We start from the raw sequence: 12,434 nt of genomic DNA on the forward strand, positions 1-12,434 counted from the left end.
CACACACTGGGGTAGAGTGTAACTATGGGGTGTAAGAATAGCAACCCTCACCCAGTGGAGTGTCCTTGGAGCTATGGAAACTGTTGTCCCTGAGTCAGTGACACAGGAATGGACCCGGAGGGTGGGGTGATTCCTGACTGATTCCCATCTTAGTAAAGCCCTCATTTAAGCAAGAAGCCAGGAGTTCTCAGTTCAAAGTCAGTTAGTGCCATGATGTTTATGGAGAAGGAGACAGGTTCTCCAGACTTCTCTTTGTCTCATAAATGAACAGTTACCCTTTCATAAACAAATCATGCAGAGAAACAGAATGATAGATAAAGAACACATTTGCTGTTTTTATTGGTGCCTTGCATGGCAGTAATACTGAAAAAGGGAATGCAAAACAAAACAAAAGGAAATAAAAACAAAAACAGAAAAGCAAAAACAGGTTGGTGGGAACCCACATCTTGTTTTTTTTTTTTTTTTCCCAAGAGTACACAAACTCCTGTTTTATTCTTATTGTGGCATGAATGATAACATAAAACCAAAAAACATGAAAATATACAACTTATATTACACTATGTGTTATGAACAAAATAGAAATCTATAACTCTATGTTATATTTACACAATTCTTTTACTTTATTAAACTTCAAGTGAGATGGTAGTTTGCACATACTTTGTTTTAAGCTCCAGGCATTGATTGTCTCTTTTCTATTTTTTTAAAAGTCATTAAAAAAAAAACAAACAAACAAAACTTTTTCACTTGTGAAATCCAACTGTCAGAAAGACTAAGTGTGTTTGTGCCGGGGGAGCTGAATAAATACTGTCTGAGTGGGCCGGCAACAGGCACACTGGGGCAGACAGGGGCCCGTCAGGAGGAAACTCAACACGTCACCTTCAACCTGCGGAACTTCACAATTAAATACGGTGTAAGTCTGGCTAAAGAAATGCCTATGCCCTACAAGACAGAGATAGCTCAGCCACTTTAAGTGGGTTTGTGGTTTTTTTATTCCTTTCAGACCTCGTAAAGTTTTATTTCACTATTAACTTGATAGACAAATACTTTATAAACCTGTTTGTAAATATACAGTTATTACAATTCAATAATTTACCCTTTAGAGTAAGGAAAGTATAATTATTTATGTTTTTAAATGAGATACAAGAGGATTCTTCTGAGAACAGTATCAGCTTCTGCATTAAGAAAATATCTGAAACGGACCATAAAATGGTAAAGATAATTTCCTTCATGTGAACTAAGGAGACTGTACTTTAGAAATCAAATGTATGAAGTGACCTCATTAAGAACACTCTACACTTTAATATTCATTCCCTGTGGGAAGATTTGGTTTCAACCATGATAAATATGCTTATTGGGAAGTGTTTTGCACAAAGGTAATTCTTAGCTAAGATGCCAAATGAACTTCCAAAGTTCACTTGACTAATCTGAGTAAAAATATATGTATGTGAACACCCGTTTCTCCTGATTGTGGTAACTAGCCAAATAATCATTAACTTACAAACAACTTTAACCCATTTTTTTCTGGTGAATATTTTTCTTATATTTATATCAAACAGGACTATTTTTAGAGGTACCAATCACAAATATAAAAAAGGAGAAACTGGCAGTATTACTCTTAGTGTTGGTATAAATGCGGGAACCATGGGGGAATGTGGGGGCGTGGCTTGAACAGATAGTCGGGGAGAAGGAATGAGGGATGCAGTTCGCTAACTTGGATCTTTTCATTGTATCTTATTTCCTCTACCATATCTTATTTGGTCATTGTGTGGCCTAGAAAAGAATATAAGGTTTAGGATCCTTTACAAAAATCATCACCCAATCAAAGGCCCAAAGGGCAAAGTGTTTAACACAGTTATGTTGCTATTAAAAGCACCTTTTATTTTTTCCCAAGTGACTTCAGTGCACTTCAGACACGAATAGAATTATCTTTGTTTTTGTTGTTCCCCAGGGAAACCTCTTGGACAAAGCAAACAACATTCACTGAAGAAAATGTCAGGACAGACTATGAAGGAACATTACAGACTTTCTTTGTGGTTTTGTCTGGGCACAGTTTATCATGGACATAAACTCAACTCAACTGGAGAGTTTCGGCAGCTACAGGTCACTATGAATGATTTGTTTTCCCTTCAAATAAAACAAATGCAGACCAAAGAGAGAGTTTGTTCAGATACCACTGTGTTGGGATGAGTTTTGGCCATGGATGCATTTAGTAGCATCTACCTGGAGCTAAAACAAAGTATTCTTGCTGCCCAAGGTCAGGGAAAAAAAAAGCAAGCTTGTCTAGAATGTGCTGTGAAACAGGAACCCAGCACACGAAGTGGAGAACCCACATCAGTCAGGAGGGTTTGTTAACAGACACAGAGAAACAACTTTTTTTTATAAATCTGTTTTCACATTGTATGTTATATGGTATAAAAACAAGTGTCTATTTTTTTTCTTATTCAGAATGCTTCAAAACAAACAAAAAATTGGCTCTAGATAATTGGTAATTAAATAACTAAAATGAGAGAAAAGAGCATAAGTTAATGAAGATTGAACACAACCCTCCTACTAATTTACCCCTTCATATTAAACACCAGACTGACACTACTGGGGCCCAAACTGTTAACACAGAGGAAGTTATGGATGGAGAAGCAAGTGTATGGGTGAGTATGTATGTATCATGCGCACACATACATGTACATGTGTACATGTGTGTATGAGCTGGAAATAGAAGTGAGTTTTAAATACCTAACAGTTTACTGGCTGTACTTCCAAATCAGAGCAGAATGAAATAGAAAGGGAGAAATAAAATAAATTATACATAATTTACTAATCTGGGAACAGCTGACCATTATTATTATTATCATTATTATTATTATTATTACTATTATTATTATTTTATCATCATTTTACAACACTAGCAAAAAGGCAATTCAAATGAAAATACAGTCATAAAAAACCCAAACAAACCACAAACAGAAAATAGAACCAAACGTCTGACATGCAGGTATGATCAGCTCCTCCAAGCAAAACCCCAGAGCAAGGCCTTTGTGAGAGAGAGAAAAACAAAAAGGATTTGTCTTCTTCTTTTCTTTTTTGTATGTGAAAATTCAAACTGGAGGGTGGTGTTTGGCGGGACAAAATGAGAATGGGCTGGAACACTATGACAGCTCCAGGCCACTGGTTCCAGGGCTTTCTGTCTGATAGTTCAATCCCAAGAACGGTGAATGACCTGAAATGATTCTGTGTTTGTACAGGCCCTACCCCTGCCCTGGCCCTTTGGTTGGTGATGTCAGAATCAGCAGCCCTGGCACCATTGACTGTCTCTCTCAGCATGCACCCTGCTGGCAAAGGGTCTTTAGTAGACTCAAACTACTGTGAAGGACCATGCAGTGGTAAGGGTCTCTGTGCTCAGCCAGGCTCCACTTTGTGGTGCTATGGTGAATTGTAACCAAATCCTGGTTCTTAGGGCATTAAATACACATGCCCCTCATTTGTGAAATGCAGCCTCTGACCTCATTGCATGGAGAGATGAAAAGAAAATCTTATAGAACCATCCGTTCTGTTTCCCTATCAGGAAAGGGTGGAATGGTGGAGACATAAGCTAATTCTGTATTTCTGAAAAATGGCCAAATGTATTCAGTCAAAACAACGATTGTTTTACTCAAAATTTTAACAGGAAACACACACACACACACACACACACACACACACACACACACACACACACACATACACACACACACACCACTAAGTAGCAAACATTAGAAGAAAGCAAATTGTCCAGGGAGAAGGGACCTCAGGAAGCATTTGGCTGGTAACTTCCATGTTTGCCAAGCACATCTCCATGGCACAGGGCCAGCAGGTCCCCCCAGTAATAAGCATACTGGAAATTGGAAAATAACATTTCTTAGCCCTGCGCTGAGTTCCATTGTCGCTGGAAGTGCAAAGTCAAGGTCAAGGTTGCTTCTAGACCACTTGCTTAGGAGGAGTGAGATTCCATCCCCACACATGGGTTTTGCTCACAATGGCCCAACATTATTCCCAATAGGAATGTATCTAATGTACCATGATCACACACACACATACACACACACAGAAATCCAAGATCAGAAAATATTTTTCTCTAAATTTCTATGTCTCTCTCTTTTTCACCTGAGAACGGCACCTACAGTTTCCATTAAAAAAAAAAAAAAAAGAAAAAAAAAGAAATCAATCTCACCAGTTGCTGGTGCATCAGCTCTTTCCAGGGACTGTTGAAGGTTTAACACTGTCCCAGCTTAAGAAGGAGCAGGAGTAAGGAAGGAGCAGAAAATGAAGTTGGTGATCGCTTCAGTGTGGATTTGGCACTTGCTCAAAGACGTAGTGTTGTGTGCAAGAGTTAGAGGTCTCTAAAGAAAAGGATTGCTGATTTTGTGGTGCGGAAGCAGGGAAGGCAAAACAGACTCTTCTTTTCCTCTCTCCCCCACCCTCACACACAGGCCGCCATCTTTAAAGCAGAGATAGGGAGGGTAGAGGGGTCAAATGCCCACCCCCTCTCTCTGTCAGGTGCAAGACAACAATCACAAAGGAGAAAAAAGGAAAGAAAGGTAAAAGGAAAACCCAGAACCACCCCCCTCCAAACAAAACAAAACAGAACTTATTTCTTTTTAAAAATTGTAGCACAAAACAACAAAACACATTCACAAGCCACTTGTTGGCACTGTGTACCTGAGTGAGAGTTTCTAGTTATAGAACAAACAGCCATAAAGTTTATTAAAAAAAAAAAGTTGACGGGTGAGACTTCAGTGCTGGGTGTAGCAGCTGAGTAACTGGCATGTTTTTACCCATAGCTTATTTCAATCGCTTGGTGCTGTCGTTTGCTTGTAATGGTTTTCCTTTCCGAGCCTTTTGAGGCTGAGGTCTATTTGTCAGCTGATGTCCCAACTATTTAAGACTAACAGTTAAAATAACAGTCAGTGTATGAGAAAGTTAATGTGCTTGGCCACTGGCAAGGATGGACCAGCTAGGGCTTCTTTAAGTCCTCAGCTCACCGCAGTCTGTTGGCCCTTATCAGTTGGCTTGTCCTGCAATATGGTTTTCGCTGTCACTCCCATAATCTACATCTGGGTCATCTTCTTCCTCATCATACTCATCGTAAATCTCTCCGTTGATGTCCTCAGCTTGGATTTCCTCTTTGATATGAGGCTCCTCTCCCTTCACACCGTAAGTGCTCTGAATCACGGGCATTCCAGGCTCTGGGCTGCTGGATACACTTGAGTGCTCTGAGGGCAGGTGAGGGGATGGCATTCCTGCCATGGCGATGGCTCCAGGGTACACAACTCCAGCAGTTGCGATGGGAATCTGTGCTTGTTGCCTGTCACAGAAAAAGGAGGTGGGTATGTACGTGAAGTCTCAGCTTTACTCAGGCTCAGCACCATCTAACCAGAACCAGAATTCACCCAATTACCCAGCGTACTTAAAGGACATCTCATGTTGATTCTAATGTCTTACCTGCTTGGATTGTGCTTCATAGATTAGGAGGCATTTAGTCGAATTGCCATTTGGTAATTAAAATAATCCCAATTTTTTATTATTAGGAAAAAATTCTGGCACAGAGATATTAAACAAAATTACCCAGGAGGTTGCCTTCCAGTTCACTTTGCCTTCACGAGGACAGATGGAAAGAGTTTCTATGGAGCCTAAAGAAAGTTCAAGTGTAATGGAAAATATCTCTAAATGATTTAGAACTTTCATAATACAGTAATAGTCCCAAAGCATGAGAAGTTAAAGCTATCATGTTATCTACCCACTGTGTGAAATGGTATGAGCCCTTTTTGGGGTAGGAGGCAGAGCCAGCCTCGAAGACATACCACCCCAGAAATTGCCTGGAGCTCCACACTTGTTTCTACTGTCCCACTCTGAGACTTTAAAACTTTTTAACCTGGGAACTCTGTCTTCTCGGGTTTGCACTGGCCCTGAGAGGTGACTTTAGCCGGTACTGGTAGGATGGGATTCACGGGCATCCATCTGGGCTTTCCTTCTTTCATTCATCCATTCATAGAACTACTATATACTCCAGAAAGGGTGGCCTCCCAGACCCCTGGGCAGAGCACACTGGCTCTGGAGGGGGCATGGAAGGTATGATCACCTATCTTTTATTCTTCAGCCACCGTCTGCCTATACCCAGAGTGGTATTTGCTATCCTACGCTTTCTGGATCTTCTTCCTGTTACAAGTGTGTCTTGAGAATCCTGAGTACCACTGCAGACAACATGCAGCATCACTGTGCAAGGCCTTCGCTATGGAAAGCAGAGGAGAGCATCCTTGGGGCACGGTTCGAAATGCAGGATGGAACTCTCCGGTCAATGACCTTGCTGTGTCCTAAATGTAATCTCTACTGGATGAGATGCACACACAGAAGACGTGTGTGTGTGTGTGTGTGTGTGTGTGTGTGTGTGTGTGTGTGTGTGTGTGTGTGTGCGCGCGCACGCATGTGTGCGCACGTGTGCATGCATGTGAGTGTGTGTGCACACACATGTAACTCTACATTATTCAGAAACAAGTGATTCTTTTGGAACAATGGTTAGGTTATGCTATCTTGACTAAGCTGCCAGTGGTGAAATTTATCATGGTCAAGTGCTCGAAGTGATGAACACCAGCCCAGAAAAGAATAGGTAAGATCTAGTCCTACCTCTAAGTTTGTAACGGCAAAGACCAAGACTATCTTTATTAGTGAAGCGATTCTGTTTTCAAATAACTTGTGAATAAACCTCATAGAAGAGCAAGCAGCTAGCAGTGGATGCTTCTCCACATACAAACATAGAAACACCTATCTGTGTGTATGTTATGTATGTTTTCAGGGCTACATACAGGGTACAAAATAATCTTGGAAAAAAGACTGCAGGTTCTTTTTCAAAAGGTCGATCTGCAGCTTAACAGCCAAGGGACTACTCCCTCTGGAAAACAGGAAGTTGGCATGACGTGATACAGGGCCGGGAGGAAGTCCTTTCTCATACCCGACATTGAAGTACTGCCGCATTTCCTGCCTCCGGTTCCGCATGATGGCCTTGTACTCCCCGATGCGCAGCTTCTTGCCATCCACCAGGCAGGTGCGCTTCGGCCTGGGCTTGTACTTATAATCTGGGTACTTCTCCAGGTGTTGTTTGCTGAGGCGGGCCTGTTCTTCATAATATGGCTGTTTCTCTAGGTTGGTCATAGCTTTCCAGCGAGATCCTGTGGAGACAAGGAGGTTAGGATGCCAATTTGCAGTGCTTCTAAGAATCCTAAAAAAAGAGATGCCATGGAGAACAAGGAAGAAATTGAGAAAAAATGTTGGACAAAATCCAGAACTATATAAACATGTTTCTGATTAGCAAGATCAACTTGAAAGGCGAGATTTTCACAAGAGCAGAGGTGTCTGCAAGGAAATTATGCACCCAAAGACATGAGCACTGGGCAATGTATTATTTTTGACTTGAATGAACAGTTTAACTAAACTTGCTTATTATGCACTGAAAAGCTCAAGAATTTTATATGATACAGTTAAACTGCTAAAAGCTCCATGTGAATTCATCACATATTGTGAATCTGTAACTTACTGAGTCTTTGAGTATTTCTATATTGAGGGCACATTGCTTATCACAGAAGTTCAAGTATCACATGGTTTTAGAAACTATGTCTATAAAACACATTGTGCTTAAAAATTAACTCTTTTAAATAGGTACATGTGATTAAAGCTATATGAGGAGGAGGATTGGGGGGTTACCATGTGTGATAACTGTGCTGAGAACTTGAGTCACCTTGGGTCCTGGATGGCTCATCAGCCAAGTCTGACTCCCATGGTGGATGGAGAGAAGTGACGTGGGCAAGTTGTTCTCTGACCTCCACATGGGAATCCTCACGTTCACATAATATGTTACAATATTTTAAAAAAGAAAGTAATGTCATCTTGCTATTATCATTCTTGTGAGGTAGACAACATTCCTGCCTGTTTTCATAGATGAGAGAATTGATTTTCACATACATGAAATAACCTACCCAACACCATGCACCTACTAACTGTAGATATGACTCATAAATACATATTCTTGCATATACATTACTCTGTGATCTAGCAGACACTAGAAGTAGCATAATAAATATTCACTGAGTAAGACTTTTATTTTCACAACTCCTTTAAAAGGAAGCATGCCTTGTCTCGTGATAATCAACAATAGTGGTATTGATTCATTTTTTTCCCTTTTCATTATTTTGTGTTGAATCTAACATGGATTTAGAGGGGTAAAAAACAAGATTGAAGCCTTACTAAAAATAGTATATGATAATTCTTGGTTTAGGGTTTAGGTAGGGTTGGGTGCTTTGGTTCTGTCAGTGTGGCCAAGTATAGTAAGAATGCAGGTAGTGGGGTTGCTATAGTCTTAAGCCAGACCTTAAAACCTTAGTGCGGTGAGGTATGCTTCTCTGAAAAATAATTAGCTCATCCTAAGTCAAATGTATGAACCCTACAAACTGAAACATAGGAGCTGCCTATAGCTGCAGATGGTGTACAGTCCCCTCTCTATGCCAAGACTCAGCCTGGAATTCCATCATCCTTGTGTGGCATGACTAAGGAGGGAAAGCTAATCTGACTGTTGTAGATCTGACTCATAAATGGGAGGTCTTTAAGGTAAGCCTCTCCAAGGTAGTGGAGAGCAGATACAATCACTGGGTGGAAGCTTTGGTGGGACACTGGCAGGTCTGTAGGTAAGGGTGCCCAGGAGGGAAGGAGAGGAAGAACACAAGTGCCCATTTCCTGCCACTGGATGACCTGCACCCCTGAGTAAGAAGACCATCACCCCAACAACTATCTTGATAAAGTCTCTCCATCTCAAGTCTGTCATGACAGCAACAGAAAGGGCCCTTCCTTCCTTCAGGCATCATCTAGAGGAGAGCTTAGAAGAAGCCATAATCATGTAAGTCAGGCAGGGCCAGCACACTGTTGGGCACTCTCCCCTAGAAGTAGAGAAGAGCCTACTTGTGCCACATCATCGCGTGGACAGGGAAGCCTCTCTTTCCTATGGGAGCACCAGCCAACCCATCAGCAGTGTTTTGGATAGCTTCCCCAACTCCCAGATAGCTTTTATCATTTCATTTTATCCCAAATAGAAACTCGATTAGCAGAGTTCCTGGTTTTTATTCTAAAACTCGTGCTTGAGCAGCACGTCCAGTGTGGTCAGCCCCAAACTCTACCTCACATTACATTCTAGAACAGTGGTTCTTAACCTTCCTAACACTGTGACACTTTAATACAGTTCCTTGTGTTGTGGTGACCCCCAACCATAAAATCATTTCACTGCTACTTCATAACTGTCATTTTGCTACTGTTAACAATTGCTTGATATGTAGGTTATCTGATACATGACCCCCAGAGGGTCACGACCCACAGATTGAGAATCACTGCTTTGGCAGGCCTTTCCTATTGGTATGCTGCTTCTGGGTATGTCATCACAAACACAGATAATATACTACTGAATAAGATGGACTCTTTTCATGGCATTTATTGCCAGGATATAGACCAGCTTTCAAACCACAGACCAGCTCATAAGGGTCAGTTTATCATAAACAGCCTCCTGGAAAGTAGAAATATAGTGAAAATCATGAGTCTAGGGTAGTTGACTCAGAGCAAAATCTACTATCTTCTCTGAAAACTGAATACAGAAATAAGGGAATTTAATTAGATTATGAAGTATTCTTCTTCCCAAATTTTCTCTAAAATATCTCTTCTCTAAGAAAAGGAAATGTTTATCCTGAAAGTAGCATGTCTTGGATTGACTGTCATTTTTATATTTCCTATCATGTGCAGAATCCAGGGTAGGTAGGTGGAGAATTAAAACTCCCTGCTTTAACTTCCGACAGCATGTTTCCACTAAGAGTACCCAGCCTTGGGCTACATTCTAAAATAAGGCAACATCACAATTACAAATGCAAACACCTTTTGCTTTTAGAGACAGGGTCTCTCCAGGAAGCTCAGTTAGTCAGTCTTCCTGCTTTAACATTCCAGGTTCTGGGATTATAGGCATGAACGCCCCCACTACTCAGCTTACAGATTTATTTGTTCATAATTACGAATTATGATACTCAAGTGCCAACTGGGATGCAGCGGCCCAATGCCATCCTAGGACCGCGCAGTCTCAGTGTGGAGGCAAATCCAGTTTACGTCTTTAATAATGCCTCTGGTAAGTTGGTTTTGGTCTCAATGGCCCCCTGGCAACAGTGGCAGCTGACTGCAGATCCCATAAACACACTCATTGAGGATGGTAGCGAAGACATTGTGGTAGTCCAGCCTCTTCCCCCCCCCCCCCAAAAGGTGGAAATAGTTACTTGGTTTGTGCCAGCAGCCATGTACAGTGAGGAAGTGGTTTGCTGTGGGCTGTTTGCAGTGAAAATGAATAGGCTATTGGGAATGCCTCCTAACAAAAGGGAAGTTACAACAACAAAAAAATTGGTGCTCAAAATAAGAGGGAATAAGGAACCTTCACTTTTTGTGTGTGTTTGTTTCGACTTCTTCTCAGTCTGGCAGTATGCTACAAGAAGAGAGCTGTGCTGAGCAGCTAGGTCATCTCCATGGGGCATGTAATGAATTTGCACATTTTACTCCGACTACTGTATATCTAATCAGAAAAAGATGTCCCCCAGTCCCTGATCTCGCGCCAAACAGTAAAAGGTGATTCCTTATGTTAACAATTTCAGCAGAATGGCTTATTAAAACCAGATTTTAGGGTATTATAAAATGCTTAGAAGCCCTTTAAAATGTCAACTAGGATCCCCAGAGACTACGTAAAATGTCAACCCAGCTCAAGCGCCTGTTTTAAGCAGAATGAATTAGCAGCATGCTGTCGGAGGCTGTTATCCAAAACAATCAGTAAAGAGAAAAACATCAAGCCTTCTTTGTACTTTCATATGAACTAGGCTATTCAGAACCATTTTGTGGCTATTTGAAGATTTTGTATTTACTTAAAGCTATGACTAAATATTGAGGCCCCAAACACTTTAGTGTTTAATTTTTGTGTGACTATAAATGCTGTATGTTTAATTAATATGGCTTCATCAGCAAGTCTTGGGCTAGAACCATCTTACATATGGACTGCAATGGCAGAGATCATATGCGCCGCTCACCTTAAGTCAGAAATGGATTCTCCTAGCCAGTTAGTGCTGCACCATAAGGAATCTTTGCTACAATTCCTAGAAAAATGATTGTCTTAAAAACAACACTTTCCTTTTTTGTTTAACGTGTGTGTGAGTGTGGTGGTTGGTTGTGGAAAACAGATAAGGGCTTTGGGTACTCCAGACCTGCAGCTGCTGAAAACCTAACTCAGGCAGCAAGCATTCTCAACCACTGAGCTCCTCCCCAGGCACCACGGCACCACTCAAAACCATCCGCTCTTCTCTCTGGAAAAAAGTTCTAACCAGTGAGATGAATTTAGCCCTGAGATATTTTGTCAAGTGATTCCAGATGATGCCGGTGTGGCATGTTCAAATTTGGGGAATTCCTCCAGACACAGTGGCACACTCCTTTAATCCTAGCATTTGGTAAGGAAGGGCAGGAACTTTGATAAGAGTTCCTTCGGTAAGGAACTCTCTCTGAGTTCGAGGCCAGCCTGGTCTATATAGTGAGGCCCTGTCTTAAAAACTACTGGGAAATTCATGGGTTGAGTAGTCCATGATGAAGGAGAGTGGAGTAAGTAAAGGGAGACATGGGTCAGTGATGGGAGAGGCATTAAGGCCATGTCTCCCCTTCATCACTTCAGCAATGTACTTGGTACCAAGTTATGTTTTCATATAGAGAAATCCTGCTTCTGCAACCGAACTTCACTTGCTCTAATCTTTCAGACAACATCCATGCATTCATCTGGAAACTATTCTAGAGGAAAACACTAACATAAACATACATTTTAGTGCATGTGTTTTTTGTGATCTAATGGCATTGCATGTGCACCTCGTGACCTGGGTGGCATCTGCTGCCTTTCCTGAGAATATGGGAGTATAAATACAGAAGGGCACATCCAGTCACTACTTGTTGGTGATCAGTTCTTTAATGGACCCGCAAAGATATTTCTTTATAATGTACATTTAATTCTAAGAGCGTCATTGATTTTAATAAAGCTTAAATAGTCTATGCATATACTATTTCTTATTTTCAAGGCCTATTTTTTTCTGACAGAGCTAGGTGCTTTCATTCTGAACTCTAATGGTTAGAGAATGGACAATGCAAAAATCTGCCTTGTTGTTCTCGTGTATCATGCTACTTGGAAATAAAGATGAGGATAATGGTAATAACATGGTGAGGGCAAGGTTAAAGACAAATGGAGAATGGAACCTTCATTTGCTTAAGTTCTGCCTGGCTCTTGTCTTAAGTCAGTCTACAGGAAGTCTTTCTATATTCTGTGCCCTCCCTCCCTCTCCATCTTCTCTATGTCCACTTTGGGGTAAATG

At 41.1% G+C, this 12,434-nt stretch overlaps 1 protein-coding gene across 14 annotated transcripts in view; it reads right to left on the reverse strand.

Annotated features, from left to right (window-relative positions):
* Positions 1-310: 310 nt before the first annotated feature.
* Positions 311-12,434, reverse strand: part of Sox5 (SRY-box transcription factor 5) — a 1,013,558-nt gene continuing 1,001,434 nt past the window's right edge. For all 14 annotated transcript variants that reach the window (XM_052719126.1, XM_052719123.1, XM_052719124.1 and 11 more), the window contains 2 exons: positions 6,980-7,196; positions 311-5,338 (listed from right to left, as the gene is read on the reverse strand). In XM_052719126.1, the coding sequence (XP_052575086.1) occupies positions 5,035-5,338; positions 6,980-7,196 (521 nt within the window). In that variant the 3' untranslated portion in view covers positions 311-5,034. The remainder of the gene's footprint in view (positions 5,339-6,979; positions 7,197-12,434) is intronic.

The sequence above is a fragment of the Peromyscus californicus genome, unplaced genomic scaffold (genome assembly GCF_007827085.1).
Source record: "Peromyscus californicus insignis strain IS unplaced genomic scaffold, ASM782708v3 Scaffold_6__1_contigs__length_162567912, whole genome shotgun sequence".
NCBI lineage: Eukaryota > Metazoa > Chordata > Mammalia > Rodentia > Cricetidae > Peromyscus > Peromyscus californicus.